A 12587-nucleotide genomic window follows, 5' to 3' on the forward strand; every position below is an offset into this window, starting at 1 on the left:
GGACATTTTTAACAAGAAATTTCTTGTGGATTCTGTGAAGTTCAAGTTACTTGAAAGTGCTGTTGTGGAAGTGCTTTATGACAATACTGTGCTGCTACCTCTGTAACAGTTGCCTTCTAGATCTGCTCTGTTTAGCTCGCAATATGCTTAAGATACAGAAACACAAGCTCTACCCAAATTTGTTTGTAAGAAGGGTGTCCCCACAGCTAACCTCCCTGGAAGGAAACCCAGCATTTAAGAAACCCAGCATTTAAATTTGTGCCAAAGGAAAAATAAATATTCACCACAAACTGCCTTTTTCGTTCAAGAAATACTGTGCTTTTCCAAGGACATGCCAGCCAGTGGAAACCATCTCACTGCAAAGAAAGCAATTAGTGATACTGTCTTGCTTCAATGATGGATTCGTCTCTGCCATGAATGAATATAATCCTGTCTTATGAGGCTGAAGAGTAATTTCATATTAAAGAACAGTCCTGATAAGAACTTCACAGTAAATGCAATCCTTATACACCTATTAAGCACTTTTCCTACCTCTGTGCATGACATCTCATGGATTGCTGGTGGAAGGGGCTCCAGTGATGTGACTATTACTGTGCCCTAGAGCCCAGGCCTTCAGTATGAGGATCCAAAATGTCACTCCAGTACTGTCTCCTGCAGCCTCTGAACAGCCATGGGACTGCTTAGGTTGTGAATGCAGGACTCACAGGAGTCTGTATGAGACATGATAGAAGCTGCAAACCCCACAGCTGAACCTACTACAGCTGAAAATTTCTCTGAAGCATCCTGCCTCCCCTTCTGCTCAGGACTGGGTCTCTCCTCAGCCTTCCTACTGTGCAAGCTCTCCAATAATCCGCATCCCTGGGAATGAGATGCTCAGCATTTCTTGAAAACTCACACCCTGAATTACAAGTCTACCTATGGATGGAAAAGACTATGTTTAAGCCTCAGTGGTGGAGGAGGGGGTTGTCTTATTAGGCTCCTTCCAGTCTTTCTATATATCTTCTGAATTTCGGTAAAAGACAAGATGCCTTATCTCAGAAAGAAATCTATTGAATGTTTTAGATTAGTTTTGGTTTTGAAATAGTAGTATCTTTATTCTGATTTTCCATGTCCGTTATAAAAGGAAAAGGATCTTGGGACAGGTAGGAGGATAGTGAGATGCAGCAAATCCGTTTCCTTAATTTATTGATGAAGTTTGTAATTTATGCACTTTTGAGTTGCTGCTATTTTTCAACTAAGAATTTAGTCTGGGCCAGGTTCAGTTACAAAATAGAAACTTCATGGAGTTGTGGATTAGGTCACCTGGAAACACTGTTTTCTTCTAGTATTCAGGTCCCCTTTTTTCGAAAGCATCCTTTGGAAGAAAATTACATCTAGGTTTTGTGCCTCTTATTGCTCTGAAGGTGAAAATCATGACGTGTATCCTTCCTTATAATCAGCTGATGAATTCCAATTGAAAGTAAACAGTAGTTCACTTTCATAGATAGCTAAGGCTTTGTTTTGCACTGAAATCTATCATTTTGCCTGGCAAATGGAGGGGCAACAGTAAGGAGGTGAGGCCCAGATTAAATACAACCCCTATAAACTGGTTCCTACCTCACACTGCAAGTGACATGTATATATAATACCTTTAAAATGAGAAAGACAGCCTTTATTTCAGATTTTCTCGTGAGAGGCCAAACAGCCAAGAGGTGTGTGGGAGAATGTCTACCTTACTCAGGGAGTCCTGAGCCAGCCAGATGCACTTTTCACAAATTTCTTAGCAAACTGTCTGGCCTGGGTTTGTCTTATACTCCATGTCAGTGTTTTATTTATGAAGACTCTGTTTGTTTTCTGCCCTAGAATAAAACAAAGAGAATACTGTATGATTAAAGAAAATATTTTTAAAAACCTTTTATTATTGTTGATGTTAAGATTTAACAAGGATTTAAACGATATACAGGTAATATGTTTCATAAGATTAAATGTATTTAAAAACAATTACTCCTTTTTTGTCCTTTTTTTGCTTAATAATAACCAAGTTAAAAATTGTATATGATGCAAAATAGACCGATCTTCCTTATTTTGATATAAGACTATTCTAAAACTGCAGTGCGCTCTGTTCATTCCCCATCCTAGGAATTGTCTTTAACAGTGGTTGGAGCTTTACAGATGTTTCAGCAAAGACAAGGTGGGACATCTGCTTTTCCAAAATACTCAAAGGTGAATTTCAGTTAAGCTAGTTTGCTTCTGTAAGCTTCAGTAAGCTACACAAATTTGAGAATGGATCTGAAGCTTCATCCAAGAATCTACCACCTTGCTTCTGGCCTTGGAAAAACTTATCCTTGTAATGTGGTATTCCTGGAAATTGGCTGTAGGCAGGTCTACGCAGCTGATGTACCAATTGTCCTGCGATTTCCCAGGCAGATTTAAAGCATAAAGAAATGTGTTCCATACTTCTGGTTATTCAAATCGGGTTGTTTGAGGCTTGCCCAATGCTAATTTTCAGCCTGGAGCACAAGTAGGAAGAGAAATAAGAGGCTGATTGCACAAGGCCTAATCATGTGCGGAGGTCTGGTTGAATGACATCAATCCATCACCAGGATTCCTTATGTAAGTAAAGCTTGTAGAAATTCCAATTCCATATCTGCTGTTCCTGTTAACAAATTAGAAGAGCTGAGAGCCAAAAGTTATTATTTAACCCAATGAATATTTATTTGGCAACTCGCAGCCTGTGTTAGAGATGTATGTGCATGGAAAAGCTGGCTCTTGCTTTTGGAAATGCACATGTCAGTGTGGAATCAGTTTAGGTAATTAGTGCCCTTGTTTATCTGGATCAGGATTTTAACAACATTGTTAACATGGTTTCTAGGACAGTGTCACTTGCTAGAGCAGCCTTAAGGGACAAGATCCTTTGGCCCACCCCATTGGGAAGCTGGAGTCCTTTTAAACATGCCAGCAAAGCACTCCCACACCACACATTGTGCCAAAAAGAGGACACAAAGCCTTGCCAGTCAGCACTTTGCTCCTGGAAGAGCTGAGGGTAAGCTATAGCCTATGGCAGGATGTTTAGAAATCCATTGAAGGATGTTGATGTGGATTTATGGTGACTTCTGTACTGGCCTGTGTGCTAAACTGAATTGTGTTGGCCTTAGTACTTTCAAATAACACATTTTTAGGGAGAAAATGACATAAGAGTTTTGTCTGCTAATTTGCTTATTAACTAAATAAATCAGGGAAACAAATGCATCCCCCCAAGTCCCCACTTTGGAGTCCCTGTTAAGAATGTGAATTCGTGCCTGGAAATCAGAAAGTCTAAAGACTAAAAAAAAAAAAAAAAGTGCAAGTGGCTGGGATTTTCCCAGCAGATTGGAAAGGAGATTTACAGCTGTATTGGCTTCAGCTCCTTTTGAAAATACTGGCTCTAAAGATGCATTCAGTACCTGCATGCAAAATGAATCTTCGGTAGTGCACATAAACTGAAGTTACAGAGATTTTGGGCATGAGTTCAGAGGTGGTGGTGTTCTCCTGACCACAGCCACATACCATCAGTAAGTCAGTAAACTGAGAGCCTTGCTTCGTACCTTTTGCCAATCTCAAAAGCTATAGCTGACTTTAACATGGTACAAATATGGATTTGGGATTTCCTTTAAAATTAATTTACTTAACCAAATTTACTGATTTTACAGTTATATGTATTTTTAAAAGAGACGGCTATGGGGATAAAGAAAGTCAAATGTCTCCAGATATTTCAAATTTTGCAGTCTTGGAAAATAAGAGAAAAACCTATCTATTTTTTTATTTGGTACCATCAACCTAGAAGGCTCCTCAGTATACCTACTAATTGATGCATTTGGGAACCAGTTTCTTTGGCTTCTGGGGTAAACAGAATCTGTCCATTTTTATTTGGCAATTTATCTTAGAATGCCCATGTTCACAGTTTCACTGATGTTAGTCTTTGCTTAATTACTGCTCAACTGTTAGGCGAGAATTAATTGGATGTTGCTGTTTCTCTATTTAGGCAAAAGGCTTTTCAGTATTCACTGGTACTATGCAAAATCTGTTTCATGTGAGATGACTGCATATCAAAGTGACTAGTATCTTAAAAAATGCAATGACCAGGACAGAAAGATGGTAGGTAGCAGATATTTTTTTTATTTTTCACCACACATTTGATTGGTAAGTTCTTAAAAAGAAGAATTGTTAGTTTAACCTTAAAAAAGAATTGAAAAAGGTACATTTTTAAAGGAAAGAAACCATAAAATTAAAGGTAAAAATCACTGACAGAACTAAAAATTAGCAAAGTGGCAAAACTGAAGCTGACTTTTTTGCTGTCTTTAAACTCTCCTTCACTTTTTTCCACCCATTATAGCTGGGACTCCGGTTAATTCTGTTCATCAGGCACGTGCACTGCTCTTTGAAATTACTTTATTGAAATAATGGAAATAATTTTATTCTTGTATTTTCTGATTTTTATGTATTATGTGAAAAAGCTACAAAGCAAATACCAGCCTTATATATCAATTCCTTTACTGGTAAGGATTGCAGTCGCCATCCTGAGTAACTGAACTGCTTTCTCCCTTTATCCCATCTTTCAGTCCAGCATTTCAGACTTCTAGTGGCCTCTAGTGGTTCTTTGAAATTTGCCCACATCTTTCTTCTCTAATTATTTGTGTGTCACAAAAAAGCTGTGTAGCAGACAAGTACTTTCACTCTGATCCTGCCAAAGCATAGCCCATGTTTGAACGAGCACAGTGTTGTCCAGCTGCTCTTAGTCTTTGTTACTAATTCAGTACAAAAGCTGTGTGCGTTGTTGGGCTGAGGTGTAAATCTTGAGGAAGGCATGGAGGGTTGCTAGAACTCTGTTCGTTAGGGAGAGATAAATGCTAAAATAATGCATTGGATGCTTTCAAAGAGGACAAAACTAGGGTGGTCTTGCCCCTAGAAGTTCCCAAAAACCCAATCAAGATAGAGAAAAGGCTTGCTTTTTTTTTTTTTCTTGTGTACTGTAGGGTGCAGAGGGTTAGTGGTTTTTATTGTTACACATATTTTAAAATAAAAGGTGACTATTCTGTATACATTGTATGCAATGACATTTTTCAGTCGTTGCTTGTGCAGTAGCATGAATCCCTCCCATCCTAGCTAAGATGTGTTAATGGTATCAAGAAAGATTTAAACTCATCTCACCTACCCCAATGATTAGGGATAACGAAAGGGAAGGCAGGGTTTAAGTTGAAGGGAGATTAAACTGCTTGATGGGAAGGCGGGCAGTGCTGGGATCCTAATCCTAAATTTGGGAAATGGGAGAGAAAATATTCATAGGAGGTGATGTTGAGTTGGCGGTGGAGGCAAAGCGATGGTTGCCGCAGCTTGCTTTCTCCTGGTTAAACGCCACCAAAAAAAAAAGGGAAAATGTTTCCATGAGCCTATGTACCATGTTGTCATGGGACGTACGTCAGTTTTGACCACTTTTTCCCAAATCTCTGCTCCTCTACGGCCTTGGATGCTTTCTAGCATTTCACAACTTTGCTCCCTTAGCCCCTTTTAATGAAACTTTGCCTATTTTTGAAGTAGGTGACATCTTGCTGGTGCTCTCCTGCAAGATGTGGAGACAGTTACCTCAGGAGCGCTCTTGATCGTCTAAACTGGTAACGCTTGAACCTAACGGGGATTTTTTTTTTTTTTTAACAACACGCTGTGTGACTTTTTTGGCAGAAAGTGGTGGGTTTTTTAATGGCTTATGCGCCTCTCGTTGGGCACTAGCGAAGAATACACTACCCGCCGCCATGCCGCGCCCCGGCTAAGGGCGCCCGCGGCGGCCCGCCTCTTCCCGCCGGGAGGCGGGAGGAGGCGGGCCGCGGCGGGCGCCCTTAGCCCGGCCCCTCATGTCGGCGCAGGCGGGGAATCGCCGCGGCACCGGCGCTGCCGTTTCCCACCCCTTTCCTGCCTCTTCCCCCGTCGCCGCCGGCAGTGCTCAGGCCTTGATCGCAACGCCAGGCCGCCGCGGTGGTGAGGACGGGCGGCGGCGGGGCCGAGGAGGGGGGCCCCTGAGGCGGGCGGCGGGGAGGCGGCGAGGTCGGGGTAGGCCGGCCCGCCGGGTGGCGGTTCCCAGCGCCTCAGAAGCGCCCTGAGAGCCGGGGCGTCGAGATGGGGGGCTGCAGCCGGTCTGGCTCTGCTGGCACCCGGGTCGGGTTCGTTTCGATGCCGGTCGGCTCTGTCGCGGACCCCGCTGTAGATCCGAGGTGTCGTTTTTCCCCATTAGCCCGGCTGGGCAGCTAACAGCGGGTCTGAGCGTCCTCTCTCTGTCTCTCTCTGCCGACTGAACAGGGAGCCTGCGTCGACTGGGGTCCGCCTCTGGAAACCCTGGGTAGGTGGGATGAATCCAGGCCTTCCCGCCATCCCAGCCTGCTGAACAGCAAGTAATTAATACTGCTTCAGCCTGCGCTGACTTGGAGGTAAGAAACACCGTGAAACCGGCCCACCACTACAGCTCCTGTGCCTTCGCTGGTTTTTGGAGCATCTTAGTCCTTCTTGGTAACATGTAGCTTCTCAGTTTGTTGCTGGGTTATGTCCCACGAGCAGCCGAGGCTTTAAAAAATGAGGGACATTACTTACACAGTTAAGTGGAAGCCTGGCATTAAAACGGAGAGCATTGGCTTTTAAAAGGAAACACGCGAGTGTATAAATGTTGAGCATCTGGTAAACTAGGACATAATGTTAGAATGGCTTTTTTCCCTCTCATATTACATGCCTTTCTTTGAGACAGATTCATTACCAGTTGAACTAAAATGAGAAATACAGCATGGATGCAGGAATACATTAACAAAACTTTGTCCTAGAGCCACTTGACAATAGTACCACTAAGTCCTCTTTTGGAAGGAGGTGTTTTGCCATACCTGATGGCTACGCTGGCACCAGCTCAGTGCTGTAACGGAGAATGCAGGAGGAGAACTGGGAATTGATAAATATATTGGAAGAACCACTGTCAAATGGGTCTGTGTACAGTTGGAGAAGTTTCTCTTGTGGGTTGATCGCACATCGTCATTGTTTACAAAAGGCTGTTTGGGAGGGCACGCTGATTGATTGACATGGCTGTCAGCAACCACAGCAGAGGAAACTGGGTGTTTTTATCCAGGGGTGGATCACCTTCCCCACCTTAGTACCACAATCTGTTTATGTTGGGCAGTCCCAGAGTGCCTGTGCTGTTTGTGGAGGGTGATCGTGGAGGAGCAGAACAGCTCAGGGATGGTTGCTCTGGGCCGTTATGAGATGGCACTGGCTTGATTTGAGGGGAACTTCCAGTCCTGTATCCCAGGCAGTGGCTGAAATAAAGGCTTTTACCTAACCAGGGACTGAAGCCCGTGACTCTCAGATGAGGTGTGTTGCGCTCTGGCTTGAGACCTGTCTGGGTCCTGGGATGATCTAGTAATACTGGCATTGTTTGTCTCCAGCCCTTGTTGTGTGAGGGCACGGGAGCTGCACTGGTGACTGGTGGTGTAGGTTGCAATGGAGGTGCCTTGAGTTGACTGTCTTGTGTGCTAGCTTATGTGTAGGAGTTAGTATCCATGCTGTGGAAGAGCTTAGCTGGTGAGATTTGTGGCCTGTTTTCAGTGTATCTCTGTCCCTTGCTGTGCTACTTCAGTGCTTTCTAATTCAGCCTAAAAAATCAAAAGGACAAATTTCAGGTCAGAATGTTGTAGTCTCCAAGTTGTGACAGGCTGCAGGTGCTGCACTTCAGAAATGTTAAAATGTTTGCCAAAACCATCTGAACAGTAGATAGGAGTTAACCTTTGAGTAGGATTGCCTTGGAAGCTGTTTTGGGGTATATATGTGCTCTCAGAGAAAAAACTCCTTAGTATGTCTGGGCCTTTACTTTCAATCTCTTAGGAGAAATGGTTGTCAGCCGTGTCTAGTTTCCAAGGCAGTTTGTAGGGAGTTGAAATAAGATGTGTACCTTCCTAGTAGTGATGGGAACCGGTGTTCTAGGTCAAACATGGCATCTGTTTTGCTCGTCCTGTATTTGGTGGCAGTCACCTGCCAGGTCTAGGAAGCACTAATTCCCAGCATGCCTAACTAAGAAACAAGCTGCCCAGTGGCAGTTTGTTCCTAATCCTAGTGCTTAGTTATCACTAAGGCAATTTAATAATGAAAAAGTCTTTGCTAATGACTGGAGGCCTTAATAGCACAAATTATGTTTTTTCTTAAAATCCTATCAAACTGTTTAACTTGATGTCTTAGTTAAATATTGCATTAATTCAGATCTTTGGGTATTGATTTCTTCAGTTAGCTAACACAGTAACTTGTTTCCTAAGGATTTTCAGTTAACATAGAAATAATGCAGTGTAAATAACTATTCCTAGTCATTGAGGGATCTCCTGTCTTTTCTTAAAAAAAAGAAAAAAAGCACCAATCAGGTAGATGCAAGTTAAACAGCTTGGAGCTGTTAATATAAAATGAAATTGTACTTTTAGTAAATCTAACTGTGGCAAATACAAGAACTGAGTCTTGTGTCTCCGAAGTGGGGAAATGAATATGTCTGTCTGTATTTTGAAATAATTTATTGAAGGTTTGGGGGTTCTTGTCTTCTGGCTCCTGTGCATTTTAATTACCTAGATGCTGTGGTGTTCTGTAGGCTTCTTAATGTTCAAAGTGATTCCTGTGTAACATCACTTTTTGTGTTTTTCTGTTCTTCTATTGAAGAATGGGGGGGGGAGGGGGAACTGTGAAATTGCATCCAACGTAACCAGATTATTTCTTTTTGTAATGCTTCTAGTGTAAACAAATCACATTGCATCATGGCAGCAGACTCTATGGAAATTGATGATGCTTTGTATAGGTAAGAATATCTGATTTTTAAGCGTTGCTCTTGACTTTTCAGCAACACTTACGTTTACATGCAGTAATGTGAAAGACAAGGCTTGAAAACACTATCTATTGCCGATTAGGTAAAGGTGCGTGTACTTGTGCTGCTGTGTCCCTCCTTTTGTAAGGCAAAAACCCCAAAGTGTTCAGCAAGTGAAATAGAACGTGCGTCTTGCAAAGTTAATGGTGAGAACTGGTTGAACTGAAGATATAATCCATCTTTCTGTAAAACTGTTCCTTTATTGCTCTCATAACAGGTGTTTTCTGCCCATTATTAGTATTTGACTAGTAAAAAGCATAGGTCAATACTATGGAGTTGTACAAAGTTCCAATAGTATCAATAATGTGCGCTTTTTGGAAAACAGGAATAATACTTCTCCTATTTGTAATACAGGTTTTCTTTCTGCCTTTAGCTTGTTTCCCCTTTGACAAAGTACATATTCCTCTCTTTCTTGTTCCTCATCTTCTTTCACTACCTTCTTTTTGCCTTCCTTTTCAACATTATGTAATTTTTCTCCTTCATAATTTCATTTATTCCTCAGTCTTTGCCATACTTCTGTCATCATGAACATCATCAGTATCTCTGTTATCCTCCAGACTTCAGGGTGTTGGGTTTTGTTTTTTTGGGTAGATTTAAAAAAAAAAAATTAAATTTTTTATTACCATTTTTGTTTTAATTTGTTAGCTGGGAGTGGCTTGAGATCACTTGGCATGGCAATAGTTCAGAGCGCCTGTACTGGAACAAATGGTATCCCTGGAAAAATTTGGTGGGATGAAGAGCTTCTTTATATATAAAAACAATAATACAATTTTTAAAAAATCACCTGTGTGCTGAACAAATGAGGCTTCTTTTTAATTTGGTGTAATGCTTCTTGTGTTGTATGTGTCATTTTACTTTTTGGCACTAGTCTTATGAAAGTCATATTTTTCCTTGGTGGAAAAGGTGGTATTTAGAATGGTTTAAGTTTCATTGTATAGTTGGAAACTAAGAGTCTTTCAGAGCTCAGGATCTGACTACAAAAGCTGCTGCACCCTCTGGTTTGAAGATTTCTGATAACAAAGAAATTCTTTGGCTTGCTTGTGTCTTCAGTAGTTAATTAAAAAAAACCTACTATCCTGAATAGGTTTTACACTGATTTAAAATTAAGTTATTTCTCTTCTCTAAAAACTGGCACTGAAAAGGTCTGTACTAAATGCATTTCGCTATTTGGATTGTGAGTGCAAATATTACATTTGATATACATTTATTTGCGCTAATACAGCGCTAAAGCGCTATACAGTTCAGATACATGCATGTTATGTCCTCAGTTGCTTGTTGAATGGAGGGCTGGTAAATAGAACTGTGCAGGTGTCACTAGTGACACACACTCATCTGCAGAACTTGGTATTGTAGATTAGAAACTGATTGGGATGATAGAATTACTGAAAATATTTGAACTTCTTTGGAAATGACCAGGAATTCTTGACTTGCTTTCATATGCTCTTGACTTTATTTGTATCTTATTTTGATCTGAATTTATCTTTGCTGTAGTCGCCAGAGGTATGTTCTTGGAGACACGGCAATGCAGAAGATGGCTCAGTCCCATGTATTCCTGAGTGGTATAGGTGGTCTTGGTGTGGAGATTGGTAAGTTAGGTAACATTTATTTAAGCAGACACGTGTATGTAAACATACTGTCCCAGAATACTTGCAAAGCTTATTTTAGATGTAATAAGCATGTCTTAAGTATCCGAGTGAATTTATACGTGCATGACGCATATGAGTAATGTAGCAGATGCAGGAAAGATCCTGGGCTTTTCCGTAGTAAGCTTTTTACTAGAAAACACTTCAAAGTTTACTTTAAAATGTGCTTCCATGGGCCAGATTGCTTGACCCAAAATCTTGTGTCTTGGGTGAAGGTTGAGAGTGGATAAGCCAAGTTATTCCTTTATGCATCAGTATCAATGAATGTAATACAGGAACAGCTATAGCCTGAATTATCTCCATGTGGGAAATGGGGGGGAGGGACATAGGAGAACAGATGCAGTTTGGTGAAAAATGCATAACTGCCCTGGTGCAAGAGACTCCTTAACAATTTCCCTGACTCTTTATGAGCAAGACTTGTCTTGGCTAGTTCTTACCTGGAGTATTACCCTTTCAGGTGGCTTTAATGGTACTCTGCACCAGATGCCAGAACAGAGTCATGGGGTTTTGTGGTTTATTGTCATTAGTGTCTCTGTAATCATGCTTGTGGGATGAACAGCTGACAAATGACAAATGTAGAGAGCCTTTTTAACCTTGCTCATGTTATTCTACTTTCAGTGGTGCTGTAGAATGCTTGAGCCAAATGTAAAAGAGAACAAACCCTTAAGCTGTGAAGTTCTTAGCAATGACATACTGAACCCACATAACTATTCAATTATAGATTTGCAAGAAATCTGCAACCGTCCCTCTCTCTTTCTGTTTGTTTGTTTGTTTTTTTTCAGCCAAAAATATAATTCTGGCTGGGGTGAAGGTATGTAAAACAGTTCTGTTGTTGGGTATTCTTGGGTGAGCAGGAGAAAAAGGGACAACGCTACTAGCTAGCTAATCTTAGGCTTCTGAAACTGTCTTTTGGTAGAAGGATTGCAAAACATTTGAGGACGTGGGGGTGAAAACTTTTAATGAACTGGATGTTCTAGTGATATGGTCCGAGTCTCACGTTAATGTCCACTGCACTCTGAAATACCTCATGTAGTATTTTAGCCAGCTGCTGATCAGACATTGAATCCTTTTGTACAAAGTGGCCTCTCCTAAATGGAGTGGTATAAACTCAAAAGCTAAACTATTCAAAATACGTTATCCTACTCTGTCATCCATCAGAATCCTTTTGTTAGAATGGTTGGGTGTTTTAATCTAACAACTGCTTTTTTGGCTGCTGGGATTAATTTTATTAGCGAGAAGCCTTTTAAAACTCTTTCTTCCAATCAAGAAAACAAACTTGTTTATAATTTTGGGAGTCCATTAATTTACAGATCACAATTGCCCCTTAATTGCAGTGTGGCAAAAATCATCCTCGGTATTTAAATGCTCTCATCAGTGCAAGCTGGGAGGAAAATGCATAATGAAATGCATATTGCAGATGCATTTCTGTCTCTCAAACAGTAAGAGTTTTCTTGGAAAAGAGGTTGGAGGAGCTTGTTCTTGTACATGGTACAACTAAATCTTCTGCAGCGCTAGTCCTCCAGCATTTTACGTGGGGCTTAATCCATCCTTTTGGGTGCTGTGACCAGGTACACTTCTTCCAATAAATGCTTTTTGCTGAACTTTTGTAGGCTCTTACAGTTCATGACACCAAGCAGTGCACGAAATGGGATTTGGGGATCAATTTCTTCATCCATGAAGATGATATTACCAGTCAAAGGAACAGGTTGGTGAAGTCTTTGGAGTGAGGGAGGACTGAACTTGACTAGGTGTAACAGTTTCATCAGCAGCAAAAATAACAGTTCATTGTCCAAGAGCTGCTAATACATATCAAATATTTGTTAAACCCTTTCTCTGGAGTTACGGGCTTTGAGTACAGTGCCCACAGTGCCCAGGTAGGTATTAGGGGAAGTCTAGGGGAACTCCAGTTGGGACTGGAGTTCTGTCCGAGTCAAACATCTCACTTCTTGCAGTTGGGAGCTTGTAGTGTAAATTTAATAGTGGGGGCCAGGGTGCATTTCTTCCTTCGGCTTTCTCAGCCACCCATGTGAGACTGGAAAACAGCCATGACACCAGACCATCAA

The 12587-nt window shown here is 41.3% G+C and overlaps 1 protein-coding gene across 2 annotated transcripts in view; it reads left to right on the top strand.

Moving 5' to 3' along the window:
• Positions 1-5843: 5843 nt before the first annotated feature.
• Positions 5844-12587, top strand: part of UBA6 (ubiquitin like modifier activating enzyme 6) — a 33812-nt gene continuing 27068 nt past the window's right edge. Inside the window, exons 1-6 of one of the 2 annotated variants that reach the window (XM_072862382.1) lie at positions 5844-5988; positions 6307-6434; positions 8753-8815; positions 10373-10467; positions 11307-11335; positions 12135-12229. In XM_072862382.1, the coding sequence (XP_072718483.1) occupies positions 8775-8815; positions 10373-10467; positions 11307-11335; positions 12135-12229 (260 nt within the window). In that variant the 5' untranslated portion in view covers positions 5844-5988; positions 6307-6434; positions 8753-8774. Of the gene's footprint in view, positions 5989-6306; positions 6435-8752; positions 8816-10372; positions 10468-11306; positions 11336-12134; positions 12230-12587 lie in introns of those variants that run through there. The other variant, XM_072862383.1, reaches the window with a different exon arrangement.

Source organism: Ciconia boyciana, chromosome 5 (genome assembly GCF_034638445.1).
Source record: "Ciconia boyciana chromosome 5, ASM3463844v1, whole genome shotgun sequence".
NCBI classification, from domain to species: domain Eukaryota; kingdom Metazoa; phylum Chordata; class Aves; order Ciconiiformes; family Ciconiidae; genus Ciconia; species Ciconia boyciana.